The sequence below is a fragment of the Ruditapes philippinarum genome, unplaced genomic scaffold, assembly GCF_026571515.1.
Source record: "Ruditapes philippinarum isolate M1 unplaced genomic scaffold, ASM2657151v2 ctg591_1_1_1_1, whole genome shotgun sequence".
In the NCBI taxonomy this organism is placed as follows: Eukaryota; Metazoa; Mollusca; class Bivalvia; order Venerida; family Veneridae; genus Ruditapes; species Ruditapes philippinarum.
This window is the reverse complement of record NW_026859721.1, coordinates 1-13,186: the sequence shown is the minus strand read 5'-3', so window position 1 is coordinate 13,186 and position 13,186 is coordinate 1. Positions and strand designations below refer to the sequence as shown.

At 32.3% G+C, this 13,186-nt stretch overlaps 1 protein-coding gene across 1 annotated transcript; it reads right to left on the bottom strand.

Moving 5' to 3' along the window:
- Positions 1-5,909: 5,909 nt before the first annotated feature.
- Positions 5,910-8,846, bottom strand: LOC132757641 (fibropellin-1-like). The gene is made up of 4 exons (XM_060748969.1): positions 8,699-8,846; positions 7,510-7,623; positions 6,813-6,898; positions 5,910-6,155 (listed from the first exon to the last, which is right to left on the bottom strand). The coding sequence occupies exons 1-4, from the start codon at positions 8,844-8,846 to the stop codon at positions 5,964-5,966; spliced, it is 540 nt and encodes a 179-aa protein (XP_060604952.1). The 3' UTR covers positions 5,910-5,963.
- Positions 8,847-13,186: the final 4,340 nt, after the last annotated feature.

Below are 13,186 nucleotides of genomic sequence, written 5' to 3'. Positions count from 1 at the left end.
AATATCTTCACAACTATGTTATTATGTTATAATTCTTATTGTGCATGAATGTTTATTAAATTTTTTGTAAAATGAAAATTGTAAGAATTATATCTATTTGATATTTGAAAAGAGTGTGGTCAAACCAATAAAATTATGTCTGATAAAGGTCCAAATTTTAAATGACACAGTGGAATAAGTGCTGTTGTTTGATGATGATGTTTATTGTGTATTTTTATCTATTGCTCTGAAGCCCACATTTAAAATTGTCTTGTTATTCACGATGGTATATCTTCATATAATTAAAGATATATTTATCATCATCATCTCATTATTATTATTATTATTATTATTATTATTATTACCATCATCATCATCATCATCATCATCACCATCACCATCATCATCCCTATAATTCAATGGTGTATAACCGCGAAAGAATTTTTACAAACTGCGCATTTTTCTATCTTACTACTTAAAGTCTTCAATACATTTTACAAAATTTTGTGTAAGCAAATTTCTTTCCACTTAGAACTCTTACCAATTTGTAAGTTGCGATAAAATATCAGAAATAGATAGTACACAAAACTTCGGGCCTCCAAGATAGCTCAAAAGATTGAACGGACTTCAGCCCCAGTCTATTTATGCGCATTTATACGTGGGAAATAAGTTATAGGTAACCAATTGTAATGCGTTATTCTTGTCACGTGACCTAGCGCTATTATTTACTACGCATTATATCTTACGTATGTGAGAAGTTATTTACAGGTAGCCAATGAAAACTTGTAAATCTTTTTACCTGAGCTAATAGTAGCGTGACCGAGCACGAGCCACTTGATTATTATTTTTTTTAACATTGCCATAAGAATTATTTTTGTTGTGTCTGTGTGTATTTTGATTTTTTGTTGTTCTCTTTCTTTGTTTTCTTTTTGATTATGCACATTCACAAATTGTTCGATAATGCATTTTCCATTAGTCCATTTCCATTAGAACAATATATTTTGTTAAGCATATACATGTATGTGTATATACATATGAAATCAGGTAAACGTGGTGCATTCTATTTTTCAATTAAGCATTATCCGAACGTTTACTGCTTTTTGTTGTTTTTTGTTGTTGTCTTTTTGATCTTGATGATATATATATTTTTTCAATTACATGAGTTTTGTATATTGGTTGGCAACATCTACTCGGGGTATTTGCATTATCGGTAAAATATCATGAATAAATTATTTTAGGCTTCATATACCTACTGAATTTCTGTATTGTGCAAGTTCCAAAGTTTGTCTCAGGTAAGTGTTGCCAATTAATAATATGTGAATATGTGTTATTTCTGAACAAGTATATTTTTTCTCTATATTTTACAAATCAAAATATCTCTATTTGCTTTCCACACTGATGATAATGTACTATCTTATAATATCTTTCTTATTTTTCTTTTTTTCTATTAAATCCAGTCTTTTAGGATGTATTTTTGGCGTGATGTTGCTAAGTTTTGATTACCTGTCTGTCGCCGTCGTCGGTACAATCTTACTAGCATTTAGCCTGTATCCGTTTAGGTAATGAATGATTTAAGTGCTTACCGCGCGGCGATCGGTCTTTTTTATAACAGCACTCAGAGGTTGCTTAAGAAAACTCGATACTGTAGCTATCCGTATAAAGCGTTAATGAAAGTTTTTATCTATTTAATGCAGTATGTGTTATTAATACGACGTGCTACCCGGTTTATCTATTTGAATATTGTCAATCTTTATTTTGGGGTATTTGTTTCTTTATATGTCGGTAATCAATTGACTAATGAACTTGTTAACTTGTTCGAAGCATCGAACATTTTATCTCAGTCGTTGAACTTACATTTTGCATTTCTTTTATCAAATCTTATAATTTTATCAGGTGATATTGAATTAAATCCAGGGCCTAATGATATCAGTGACGGATCTCTATCAGTTTTTCATCAGAATATAAGAAGTATTCGGAATAAAATTGAATATATTACAGATAACTGGTTAGACTTTGATATTATCTGTTTTACGGAAACACATTTGGACAACTCAATCACTATTGACAGTTTGAAACTAACTAATTTCAGCGAAATATACCGTAAAGACAACACGTGTCACTCTGGTGGACTTTTAGTTTATGTTAATGAAAAGTTCGTATCTAAAAAGGTTAATTGATTTGGAAAAATACCTTACCAGAATCACTTTGGATTGAAATAAAAGACCGTAATGAAAAAATTTTGATAGGTAATATTTATCGTCCACCTAATACAAATGTAGACTTTTGGGTTAGATTGAATATTTGTCTAGAAAATGCTTTTAATAAATCAAAAAGAGTCCTATTTGTAGGTGACATTAATGAAGACCAGTTAAACATAAGGAACCATAAACTTCGCGATATATTAATTTTGAATAATATGTATAATGTTATTACGGAACCGACACGAGTAGCAGACAACTCGTCAACTCTTATTGATCCAATTGCTATCTCAGACCAGAATTTAATTTTACATTCGGGTATTTTTAAGACACCGAGGAATATCAGTGATCATTTTGGCACTTATATTTATATCAAATTTAAATAACCCCAATCAGTACCTTACAAAAGACTTGTGTGGTATTACAATCGCGCTGATTTTGAGAAACTTAACGATTTAATACTAACAACAGACTGGTCATTTCTTAACTCTAATACTCTCGATGAAGCAACCGAAATCTTTAATGTAAAATTTATGGAGCTTGCGAAACAGTGTATCCCTTCTAATTACATAACTATCAGACCAAATGACAGACCCTGGTACGATTCTATCATTCGTCTTACTTCCCGTAAAAGAGATCGTCAAAAAGCAAAAGCTGTCCAATCCGGAGAAATTACCGATTGGGTTAAATATAAACAACTTCGAAATAAAGTAAATAATCTTAAAACACACGCAAAACAAAAATACTATAATGACTTAGAATACTCATTAAGTGACAGTAGTGAAAACAACCCCCGTTCATATTGGAAAACAGTCAAACAGCTTGTGAAAGAAAATAAAAATTGTGAAATTATACCCCCCTTAAATATTGAAATTAATGGAAATGATGTTATCTATTCTTCCGATACTGAAAAAGCTAATTGTTTGAATAATTATTTTGTTTCTATATCAACAATTGACGCCGCTAATGCAAGTCTTCCAAACTTTAGTACTAAAACGAATGAAGTTTTACAATCTTTTCAAATTCTTGAAATGGAAATTATTGATATATTATCGTCCCTTGTAATTAATAAGTCATCAGGCCCAGATGAAGTAAGTCATCGTATGCTTAAAGAATGTAAGGCCTCTATTTGTAAGCCTCTTTGTATTCTATTTAACCGTTCACTATCTGAAAGTATATATCCGGCCCCTTGGAAATCAGCTGTTGTCATGCCGCTTTTTAAAAAGGGTAATAAGAATATCCCTTCGAACTATAGACCGATTTCATTAATTAGTTGTACTGGAAAAATTATGGAAAGAGTTATGTTTAAACACATTTATAACCATTTACACGCAAATAAATTAATTTACGAAAATCAGTCTGGATTTTTGCCAGGGCATTCGACTGTGTATCAATTACTTGACATCTACCATCAAATTTGTTATTCTTTTGATAATAAAATCCCAACATGTATGGTTTTTTGTGACATTTCAAAAGCCTTCGATAGAGTATGGCACGAAGGACTTATATTCAAATTAAAACAATACGGAATTAATGGTCAGATTCTAAAATGGGTTAATAATTATCTAAGTAATCGAAATCAAAAGGTCTTTGTTGGTTCCTCCTATTCTGAAAGTAAACATATCACTGCTGGGGTCCCCCAAGGCTCTGTCCTTGGCCCCTTATTATTTTTAATTTATGTCAATGACATTGCCGATAATCTAATCAGTGTAACAAGACTTTTTGCAGATGATAGCTCTCTCGCAGTTTCCAATTCTGATATTGCTTTTATGGAACGTACCCTTAATGAAGACTTAAATAAAATTACGGAATGGTCGAAACGTTGGCTAGTTAACTTTAATCCTAACAAAACAGAAGTGTTATTTTTCACACTTGGATCTGACGATAAGCCATCTCTCTACTTTGATAATGTTTCTCTTGATTATGTTAACAGTCACAAACACTTAGGTGTCACTTTTAGTACTGATGGTAAATGGCATGACCACATAAACAATATATTAATGTCTGCTTCCAAAGTTCTAGGATCTATGAGAGCATTAAAATACAAACTTAAACGGAAAACTTTAAATCAAATATACATTTCCTACATGAGACCAATCTTAGAATATGCGTCAATTGTCTGGGATGGATGCGCGGATTACGAGAAACACTCTCTTGAGAAACTTCAATATGAAGCGGCACGTATCGTCACCGGCCTAACAAGGTCTGTTTCTATTGAGCGTTTGCTTAATGAAATCGGTTGGGTATCATTGTCCGACAGACGAACTATTCAAAAACTCGTTACAGTATATAAAGCTAAACAGGGCACCTTACCGGGTTATTTCTTAAACGTTTTTCCAGATACCGTTTCTAATAATGTACCTTATGTCTTAAGAAACAGAGATAATTATACAACTGTAGCACGTCGTACTCAAATTTTTACAAACTCATTTATTCCATCAGCAACGTCATTATGGAATAACTTGGATACTGACATAAGAAATTCATCCTCCCTTAATATATTTAAATGCAAACTTAAACAGAAATTCAAACCTCCGACAGTTCCTAATTTTTTCTGTATCGGGGATCGTCTACATTCGGTTCTACATGCTCAAATTCGTAACAAATGTAGCAATTTAAATGCTGATTTATTTATAAATCATTTAAGAGAAAATGCATCTTGTGAATGCGGTTATGCTTTCGAAGATGCTAAACATTTCTTTTTCAATTGCAGACGGTATACATCACAACGTATTCAACTTTTTAATGCTACTCGCATTTTTCATCCATTAAATACGTGTACTCTTCTTTTTGGTAAGATTACCTATTCCGAAGAAGACAATTCATTAATATTTTTAGAAGTTCAAAGATATATTAAGCATACGGAACGTTTCCGATAAAATCTGCTTAATGCTGAAGTTTTTTACTCTTTAAAAACAATAAATTGCGACTGTCAAAAGTACATCCTCTCTCTCTCTCTCTCTCTCTCTCTCTCTCTCTCAGCAAATGATCTAACATTTCTTGTTCCTAAAATACATGTACTTTGTTATATTTCTCAATGCCATTTCAATGTAATCTATGGTATCAATACTTTTTTTATATTCGTACTAGGGACGGACCGATTTACTAATGTTATTTGAACTTGTGGTCCAACCCTTTTTCTTTCAAAATGTATTTATATATTTTTCTTTCTATATATTTGCATTGTACATGTTGTAAAAAATTGAAAGGAATAAAATATGTTTAAACTAAGCCCCAGTCGCCGGTGCCTGAAATATTTACGGACTGACTAATCGGTCACTCTAATGCAGGAGGTTGTCAGTGTTGTGTAATATTTCTTACTTCTGTGGACGAGTGATTAATAGAACAAGGTAAGTGTCGTCGACTTCAAATTTCTTGCCCCTCGCCGCTGTTGGTTCGTATCCCGCCTCGGACTTGTTATTTTAATGAGGAAGGTAAATTACGAAAGTTCGCTTCTCCGGTACCCGCTCTTGGTTGTAATAATGTATGGAGAAGCATCTGAGGTCTTCCTCAATTATGGTGAAATCATCATTCGTTGGTCCCATTGCTATATAACTTGCAAAGTATTTGGCACTACCTAAAACTTGTAGTATTGCTCCTATTTTGTCACCAAGATTGTGACGACTTTGTAATAAATGTAGAATATGAAAGCATTTTACTTATATACCCTACAAACATAAATAAAGTAAGGTGCTGGTTTATTAATAAATGAAATAAAAAACGAAAAAATGGTTTTATATTTGCAGATATGTTTTTATTAGAAATAAAACATTCTGATGAGATTTATCAGTTATAATCAGCGCATGCGTGGTGATTACATCCATTTATGTCGCAGCATTCGTAACAAAGTTGAACCGGACGGATATCACGGCGCCTGAAGTTTTTGTTCTCGAGATAGGAGCACAGCTTGGAAGGTACACAGCCAAGGTTATAGGTGAACACACCAGGTGCGTCAAGTTCGTGCTCAGAATAACATTGCTAGGGGAATGGAAAGAATGCTTCTTTTTTTTAAATATTATAGATATTATAATCGTTGCCTTATACGTTTCAAGATATCAAGTCATAATACACGGCAGAGAAATAAGGGTTGTGGATCCCTTGGTTCGTATTATCGACATATATATTCCACAAAAAAGAATAGATAAAAAATATGTATATAAATAATATTCTTCTAACAAGTGGTCTTTTACTTCTATAGAATGCATTGTTTATTTACGTTTATGTTGAATATACATGTATATTTATACTAATGACGATAAAACAAATGTCTAGCTAAGTACTGAGTGGCAGCGAGGCCTAGTGGTCAACCCGCCGGACTAGTAATTTAAGTATTGTTGGCTGCATAGGCTCAAACCCCATCATGGACAATCCGTTGTTTCCGTGAGCAAGAAATTTTACACTTATTGATCAGTACTGGTTGCTTCAAGGAACGGATTCGCGAGTGTTTCAAAGAGCTTATAGCTTCCAACACAATCGACCTAAAATAAATTAGTACTTAGCTTTAAACACTGTACTATTAACCATCAAAAAGACAGATATTGTTCTTAATTGCACAAAACTAAACCAATCAAAGCAGGTACTGGGGATTGATACACTGATCTAGTTGAATGTAATTAATAATATAAACGTACTTACCTCACCAGGACCACATAATGTCCTGTTAGCACAACGGGTAGGGTCATCGGCAACTCCTTCACAATTATAACACACGCGCCCGAGCGCTACAAAAAAAGACAAGAAGACTTGAACAAAGTGTTCATGAAATACTCGACGCAGGCATACTATTGAAATAATGCCAGTAATTTTATGGCGGCTAGTCCCTTTCTTTGTGGTAGCGGTGGCTTTAAGATGCTGCTTCTGCTGCTTTTGTTGTTGTTGTTAGTTTTTTGCGATTTTTTGTTGTGTTGTTGTTGTTGTTGTTGTTGTTGTCGTTGACGATGATGTTGTTGTTGTTAACTGATTTGTTTTTTATCTTATCTATTGTTTATATTTCATAAAAACGAATATTCGTAGAATGCTCTGGTTTTAACTTTCAAATCAAAATATAGGAAATGATTCAATGCTTACAGACACGATACAGATGTATATATATATGTGTGTTTATATACAATAAAATTTTATTAAACTAATTAAATAAGCAAGTAATATAATACAAAAATGGTGTTCTTGAAACCTTTTCCATAATATAGTTATAATGCTGTTCCTAATACGGAATAGTGTTCTGATTATTTGATCTGAACACCTTCTATGTTAATAAACGCAAAACTGTTAATATTTTACCTTTAGCAATATATAAATATATATATTTGATAGTAGTGATATATTGACGTACAATTTTCACAATATGTTCCATTGAATCCCATGGGACATTTACACTCAAACCTGTTGATATAGTCATTACAAATGCCTCCATTCTGGCACGTGACATTCGCGCACTCGTCAATATCTAAAACACAAAACAGAACAGAACAAGACAATTACTTTGTTTATATAATCTTTTATTCCACTTTTCAGTGACTGATATAACAATTAATTAACACATTTACATGAGAACATAACATAATAACATACGATTACTGATTATATACACGAAAAGCATGTCATACACAATGTCATACATTAAATATAGAGATACATTATATAGAATTATAACAACCTGCATACACAATGTTAACTTATTAATAAGCACACGATATATTGTCAATGTTAGACATAATGGTATTTACTGAATATTTATAATGCACTTTTACTAAATATTTTCCCGATTACATTTATAACTTATCGAAAACACGAAATATAAGTGTCATGTATAGGAACATTTAGTATGGATTTATTATATTGCATTTAACCTTAGAAGTCTAAGGTAAACATCCTCTCATGGAGAATGTTATTAGAATGTTCTAGAGATAACTTTTTATATTCCATCGTTAGGTCGTGAACGTATTTACAACATAAGTTGGTGAAGCCTTTTTGGAGTTCTGGATTAATACCAAAGACAGCCAATAAATTGGAATCAAAGAGTCCTCGCAAGAATGCTTCCGAGTTAATTCTAAGAAAATAGCTGCAAACTTCAGAGCTAAATTTCTGATCAATTGAATATGTAAAGCGTGTTCGTTCACGTGTATATGTATCACATTCAGCTAAGATATGTCTGTTTATATCACTAGTTTCTTGTAGACATTTTGTACAGGAATAACTTGTATAAAACTGTCGATATAGAAGTATTTTCGTTGCACTTATAGCATGTTTAATCTCACTGTTTGTATTTGAAAAAAGCCATAAATGTAAAGGCGTTACTGATTGATGAACTGCTATAAATCTGTCAAAATCTCTGTCACTGTTAATTCTTTGTTGCCACATGTTGTTTTGTGTATGTGTAATTGCCTTTTTAATAGTATTTTTCCACGAGTATTTGCATTGAAAATGTGCATGTTTCATGTAGTCAGAAATGAAATGGAATAATCCGTATTTGTACAAAAGTCTGCATATTTCTGGAACAAAACCGCGTTGATAACAATAACCTTTCATAACAAATAAGTTAAGTCTGTAATTAAATGGTTTTCTTGACAGATAATGTGTTGGTATAGTACACAGTTTTTGTAGGAAAGTTAGCTTTCTCTGGTCTATGTCTGCTTCAATAGTAAACCATCCCAGTGTGCTCAGAGCCATGTCCGTTCTAGTTGACTGTGGGAGATGTTGTATTTGTTTCGCTGCCAATCGTTCAAATCGTTGGATCTTTACAATGTCAGTATTTGAAATGTTATGCCATAGTTTAGCCCCATAGAGAAAGGTTGAAAATGATACTTTTTTAATAATGATGCTAGGGTCAGTGGATTTATATCACCAACATTGTTTTCTAGGGATGATATTGAAAAAAGTGACGATTTTTCTTTATGTATACGTTGATCGATTGTATCTGTTACACTTAATGTCTTATTAAGTTTAATTCCAACATGTACAACGGTATCACATGATTGATATTTCAGAATGACCAAGTTTGCTTGAAATATATTGTCAGAAATTTTTCCGCCAAACTTCAATACACAACATTTGCTATAGTTAAATTCATATCCCCATGCATTTGCGTATGTGTTAACAATAGCAAGCTGATTCTCTAGAGATGTTAACGATGGACTTAACAGTGTCAAATCATCGGCAAGTGTTGGATTGCCACATGCAATATTACCGGTTATAATTCCATGTTTGCAACTTTCAAGATTTTGTAAAAGCTCATCAATAAAAGTAGGTAGCTCCAAGTAGTAGACATTATCCCGCCCTGTCGAATGCCCTGCAAAACTGGGAATATATATCTGACGTAACGCCCATTAACGGTGACGCAGCCAAATATATCTTTAAAACTGTTAATTATGAGTCGCAGAAATTTACCTTTGATTCCTAAATTATGCATTTTTCATGATAATGGCACTATGTCTCACATTGTCAAATGCACCTGCAGTATCTAGGAAAAGCGGCATACACACTAGAGTTACTCTCTGTGTATGATAGTGCAGCTTCTTGTAAATTGAAAGATGCGGTTACTGGTCCTAAATGTTTTTTGATACGCATTTTGTTGTGCGCTCGGAAATTTTAGCTGCTTGAGGCTGTCCATGTTGTTAGAAGATGATGAAGCACTCGTTCAAATAGTTTATAAATAACTGGCAGAAGGGTTATTGGTCGATAACTTTTTTGGTTCTGTTTAAGTTTCCCCTCCTTATGTATTGGAATTATTACTCCAGATTTGCATGCTCCAGGAATATAAATTACATTCAAGCATTATGTTGAAAAGTTTTAACAAGTATGAAGCTAATGTTTCACCTCCATGAATGATGTGCTCGGTTGTAATAGAGTCAAGACCGGGTGCTTTTCTACATTTCATATCACGAAAACAGTCTTTCAGCTCGTTTATGGTAATTTCATTTGTCAAAATGTCATCTTCTGGATAGTCATCGCTTTCTTCGCTTTCTTAAGCCCATTATGCCTTATTTTTATTTCTCAAAACCTTTTTTTTTGTCTTGTTAGTTTAAACAAACACTCATTTGCAACATATATGAATTATCTTTATTTATTTATTTATTTATTTATTTATTTATTTATTAAGTGCCTTTTAACTTCTTACACACCGTGTTATTTCTAAAGTTTTATTAACAAAATTTTCATCAAAATGTCCTTTAACCATTTGTTTCCAAAGCTCCATGAACGATCACAAATTATTCATAGTAAAGTACCAAGCTAGTATACTAATAGATATATTGAAAATTTTTATTGTCCCCTTGTGAAATAACTTTTTAACCCCTTTAAAAATAGAAGGACTTTCTTCCTTTTACTCTACTAGGTACGATTGTATTATATAACAATTGTTTACTTCTTCTTTCAGAGATTAGGGTTACTTAGTTACACACAAAATTATATAACTCTAGACTATGCGTTTTTATTATGAAAAAAGAAAAATAAAAAAGGTTCATTATTTGCACAAATCCCCCTTACCGCGGGAACTGACCTGAACCCCCATTTACAATTTTTTTTCCCCGATGCGATTGTATACTTGGTTTGTTGGCATTCATTAAATATTACAACAAAAAAGATTCATTGTATCTACGAAAAAAAGTTCATGATATCTTAACTAAAAGGATCATTGATATCTACAACAGAAAATATCCATTGTTATCTATAACATATAAGATTCATTGATATCTACGACATAAAAGATTCATTGATATCTATAACAGAAAAGATTCATTAATTTCTACAACAGTAAAGTCTCAGTGATATCTACAACAGAAAGGATTATTGATATCTACAAAAGAAAATATCATTGTTATCTACAACAGAAAATATCATTGATATCTTCGACATAAAAAAATAATTGATATCAACGACAGAAAGGATCATTGATATCTACAACAGAAAATATCATTGTTATGTACGACAGAAAAATTCATAGATATCTACGACAAAAAAAATCATTGATATCTACGACAGAAAAGGTCATCGCTATTTAAGAGTGGATTAACTAAAGCTATTTTGTATTGTATTGTATTGTATTGTATTGTATTGTATTGTATTGTTTCAAACACATTTATTGAAACTATTTGTAGAATTATTATAATGTTTTAATCAATTGTTTCTGCGGTAATGCTCTTCATAAATGTACATTATGAAACAAAAAAAAACTTTACCCGTTTTGACACAATTTCCCTGTGTATCCAGGTACGCACGTGCACGAGAAGTCATTCACTAGATCAACACACGTGGCTCCATTTTTACCACGGCATACAGCGCACTCGTCATATCTGTGTAAGAAATAAAACGCAAAGGCCACGATATGGAAGAAAATAAGAAATAACATATTATTTTCCAGTTTATGCCAGAAGAACAAAAATGAAAGATGTTATGTAGCAAACTGCTGTGTGCTCAATAACAACTTACTGAAGATAGTCTTACTGTAATACTTTCCCGCCAAAAAAAATATAACATCGGCCAATGTCGTAATAAATCGGTCTTTTCCGGAACATTGTTTTTCACAATTCCAATGAATCTTAACCATTTATAAACTGAATTAAGTGCATATCAGTCAGGACTGGGTGATTGTATGTAATCTAATACCAAATATTTTAAAAACAATAATGTTCCGGAAATAACCGATTTAGTACGAAATTGGCGGGAAAGCATTACAGTATTGCCTCAGTTTAAGTTTCATTTAGATTAAGTAAAACAAAACTGTCATACATATTTGCTTTCATGTAGAAATAGCTTTTGAAAATGTGCCTTTGGAGATGATTTTCCAGAATGTCGGATTTAAAGGTTATTGTGTTTCGAACAGCATGATATCCAAAGTGTCCTTTAAGAATACGTATTTGTAGAATAACTTGAATAATAGATGTTTTTGTTTCTTAACTTAAAAGCTCTTTCAAAACTTTCAAAATAATGATATTATTTTTATATTTTTATTGAAGGTTTTCTTTTTCTTGAAACAGTTTCCAAATAATTACTCTTCCAATAAAACTGAGCCATCTTTTGCAATTAGTATAGTTATAGTGATTAAGTATTTTATGGAAGTCAAAATACCACTTTGGTTTTTTGTCAAACAATTTTGTAAAATTTAGACATGTTATGGTTACAAAATTGTTTGTTTTAAAATATTTTGCATGTCTGTTCTTACTAAATGTGTTTAAATGTACCCACATATGTTCAATATTGATATTAATTGTCAATTGCCTGTTGTTACATATGTATTTTTTACTAAGTATCGAAAATTGTATTTTATTGTACTGTATTGTATTGTATTGTACTGTACAGTACTGTACTGCACAACACTGCCCTGTCCTGCCCTGCCCTGCCCTGCACGGCACTGCATTGCACTGAACTGTACTGTATTTTTTACATTTTGCATTTTTTATAACAAACTTTGACGCATTCAGCACTACATTTTTTAAGTTATAGGCTCTCAAATTTTCTAAATCCATTGTTACAACAGTACAAAACGTATGTATGCTCCACCTACAGAACGAGCTAGGATTTAATTTGTAGGATTTAATGTTCCTCTTAACCTCATTTATCTTTATATCTTGAGTAAACCAAACACAAATGTATAACCTGTTTCACAGTTGACTCCCGTGTAACCAGGCAGGCACGTGCATTTGTATTTGCCGACGAAATCTGTGCAGGTGGCGCCATGTTGACATGGGTTACTCGCGCATTCGTCAATTTCTAAGTATCAAAGAAAAATAAATTTCACTATGTTAATCAGACTGTGAACTCAAACTGATTCATATTTAAGATTTAAAATTTTTGTTTAATAATACGTCAATGATATTCTGTAAATCACTGAGAACAACAAACAGTGATCCAGGTAGGAATAAAAGGCCATTCTTGTTTACATAATTGAGCCGTGTCACGACAAAACCAACATAAATGGGTTGCGACCAGCATGGATCCGCGCAGTCTGATCAGGATCCTTGCTGTTCGCTATCAGTTTCTCCTATTTGTTATAGTGGGTTTGTAGCGCGAAC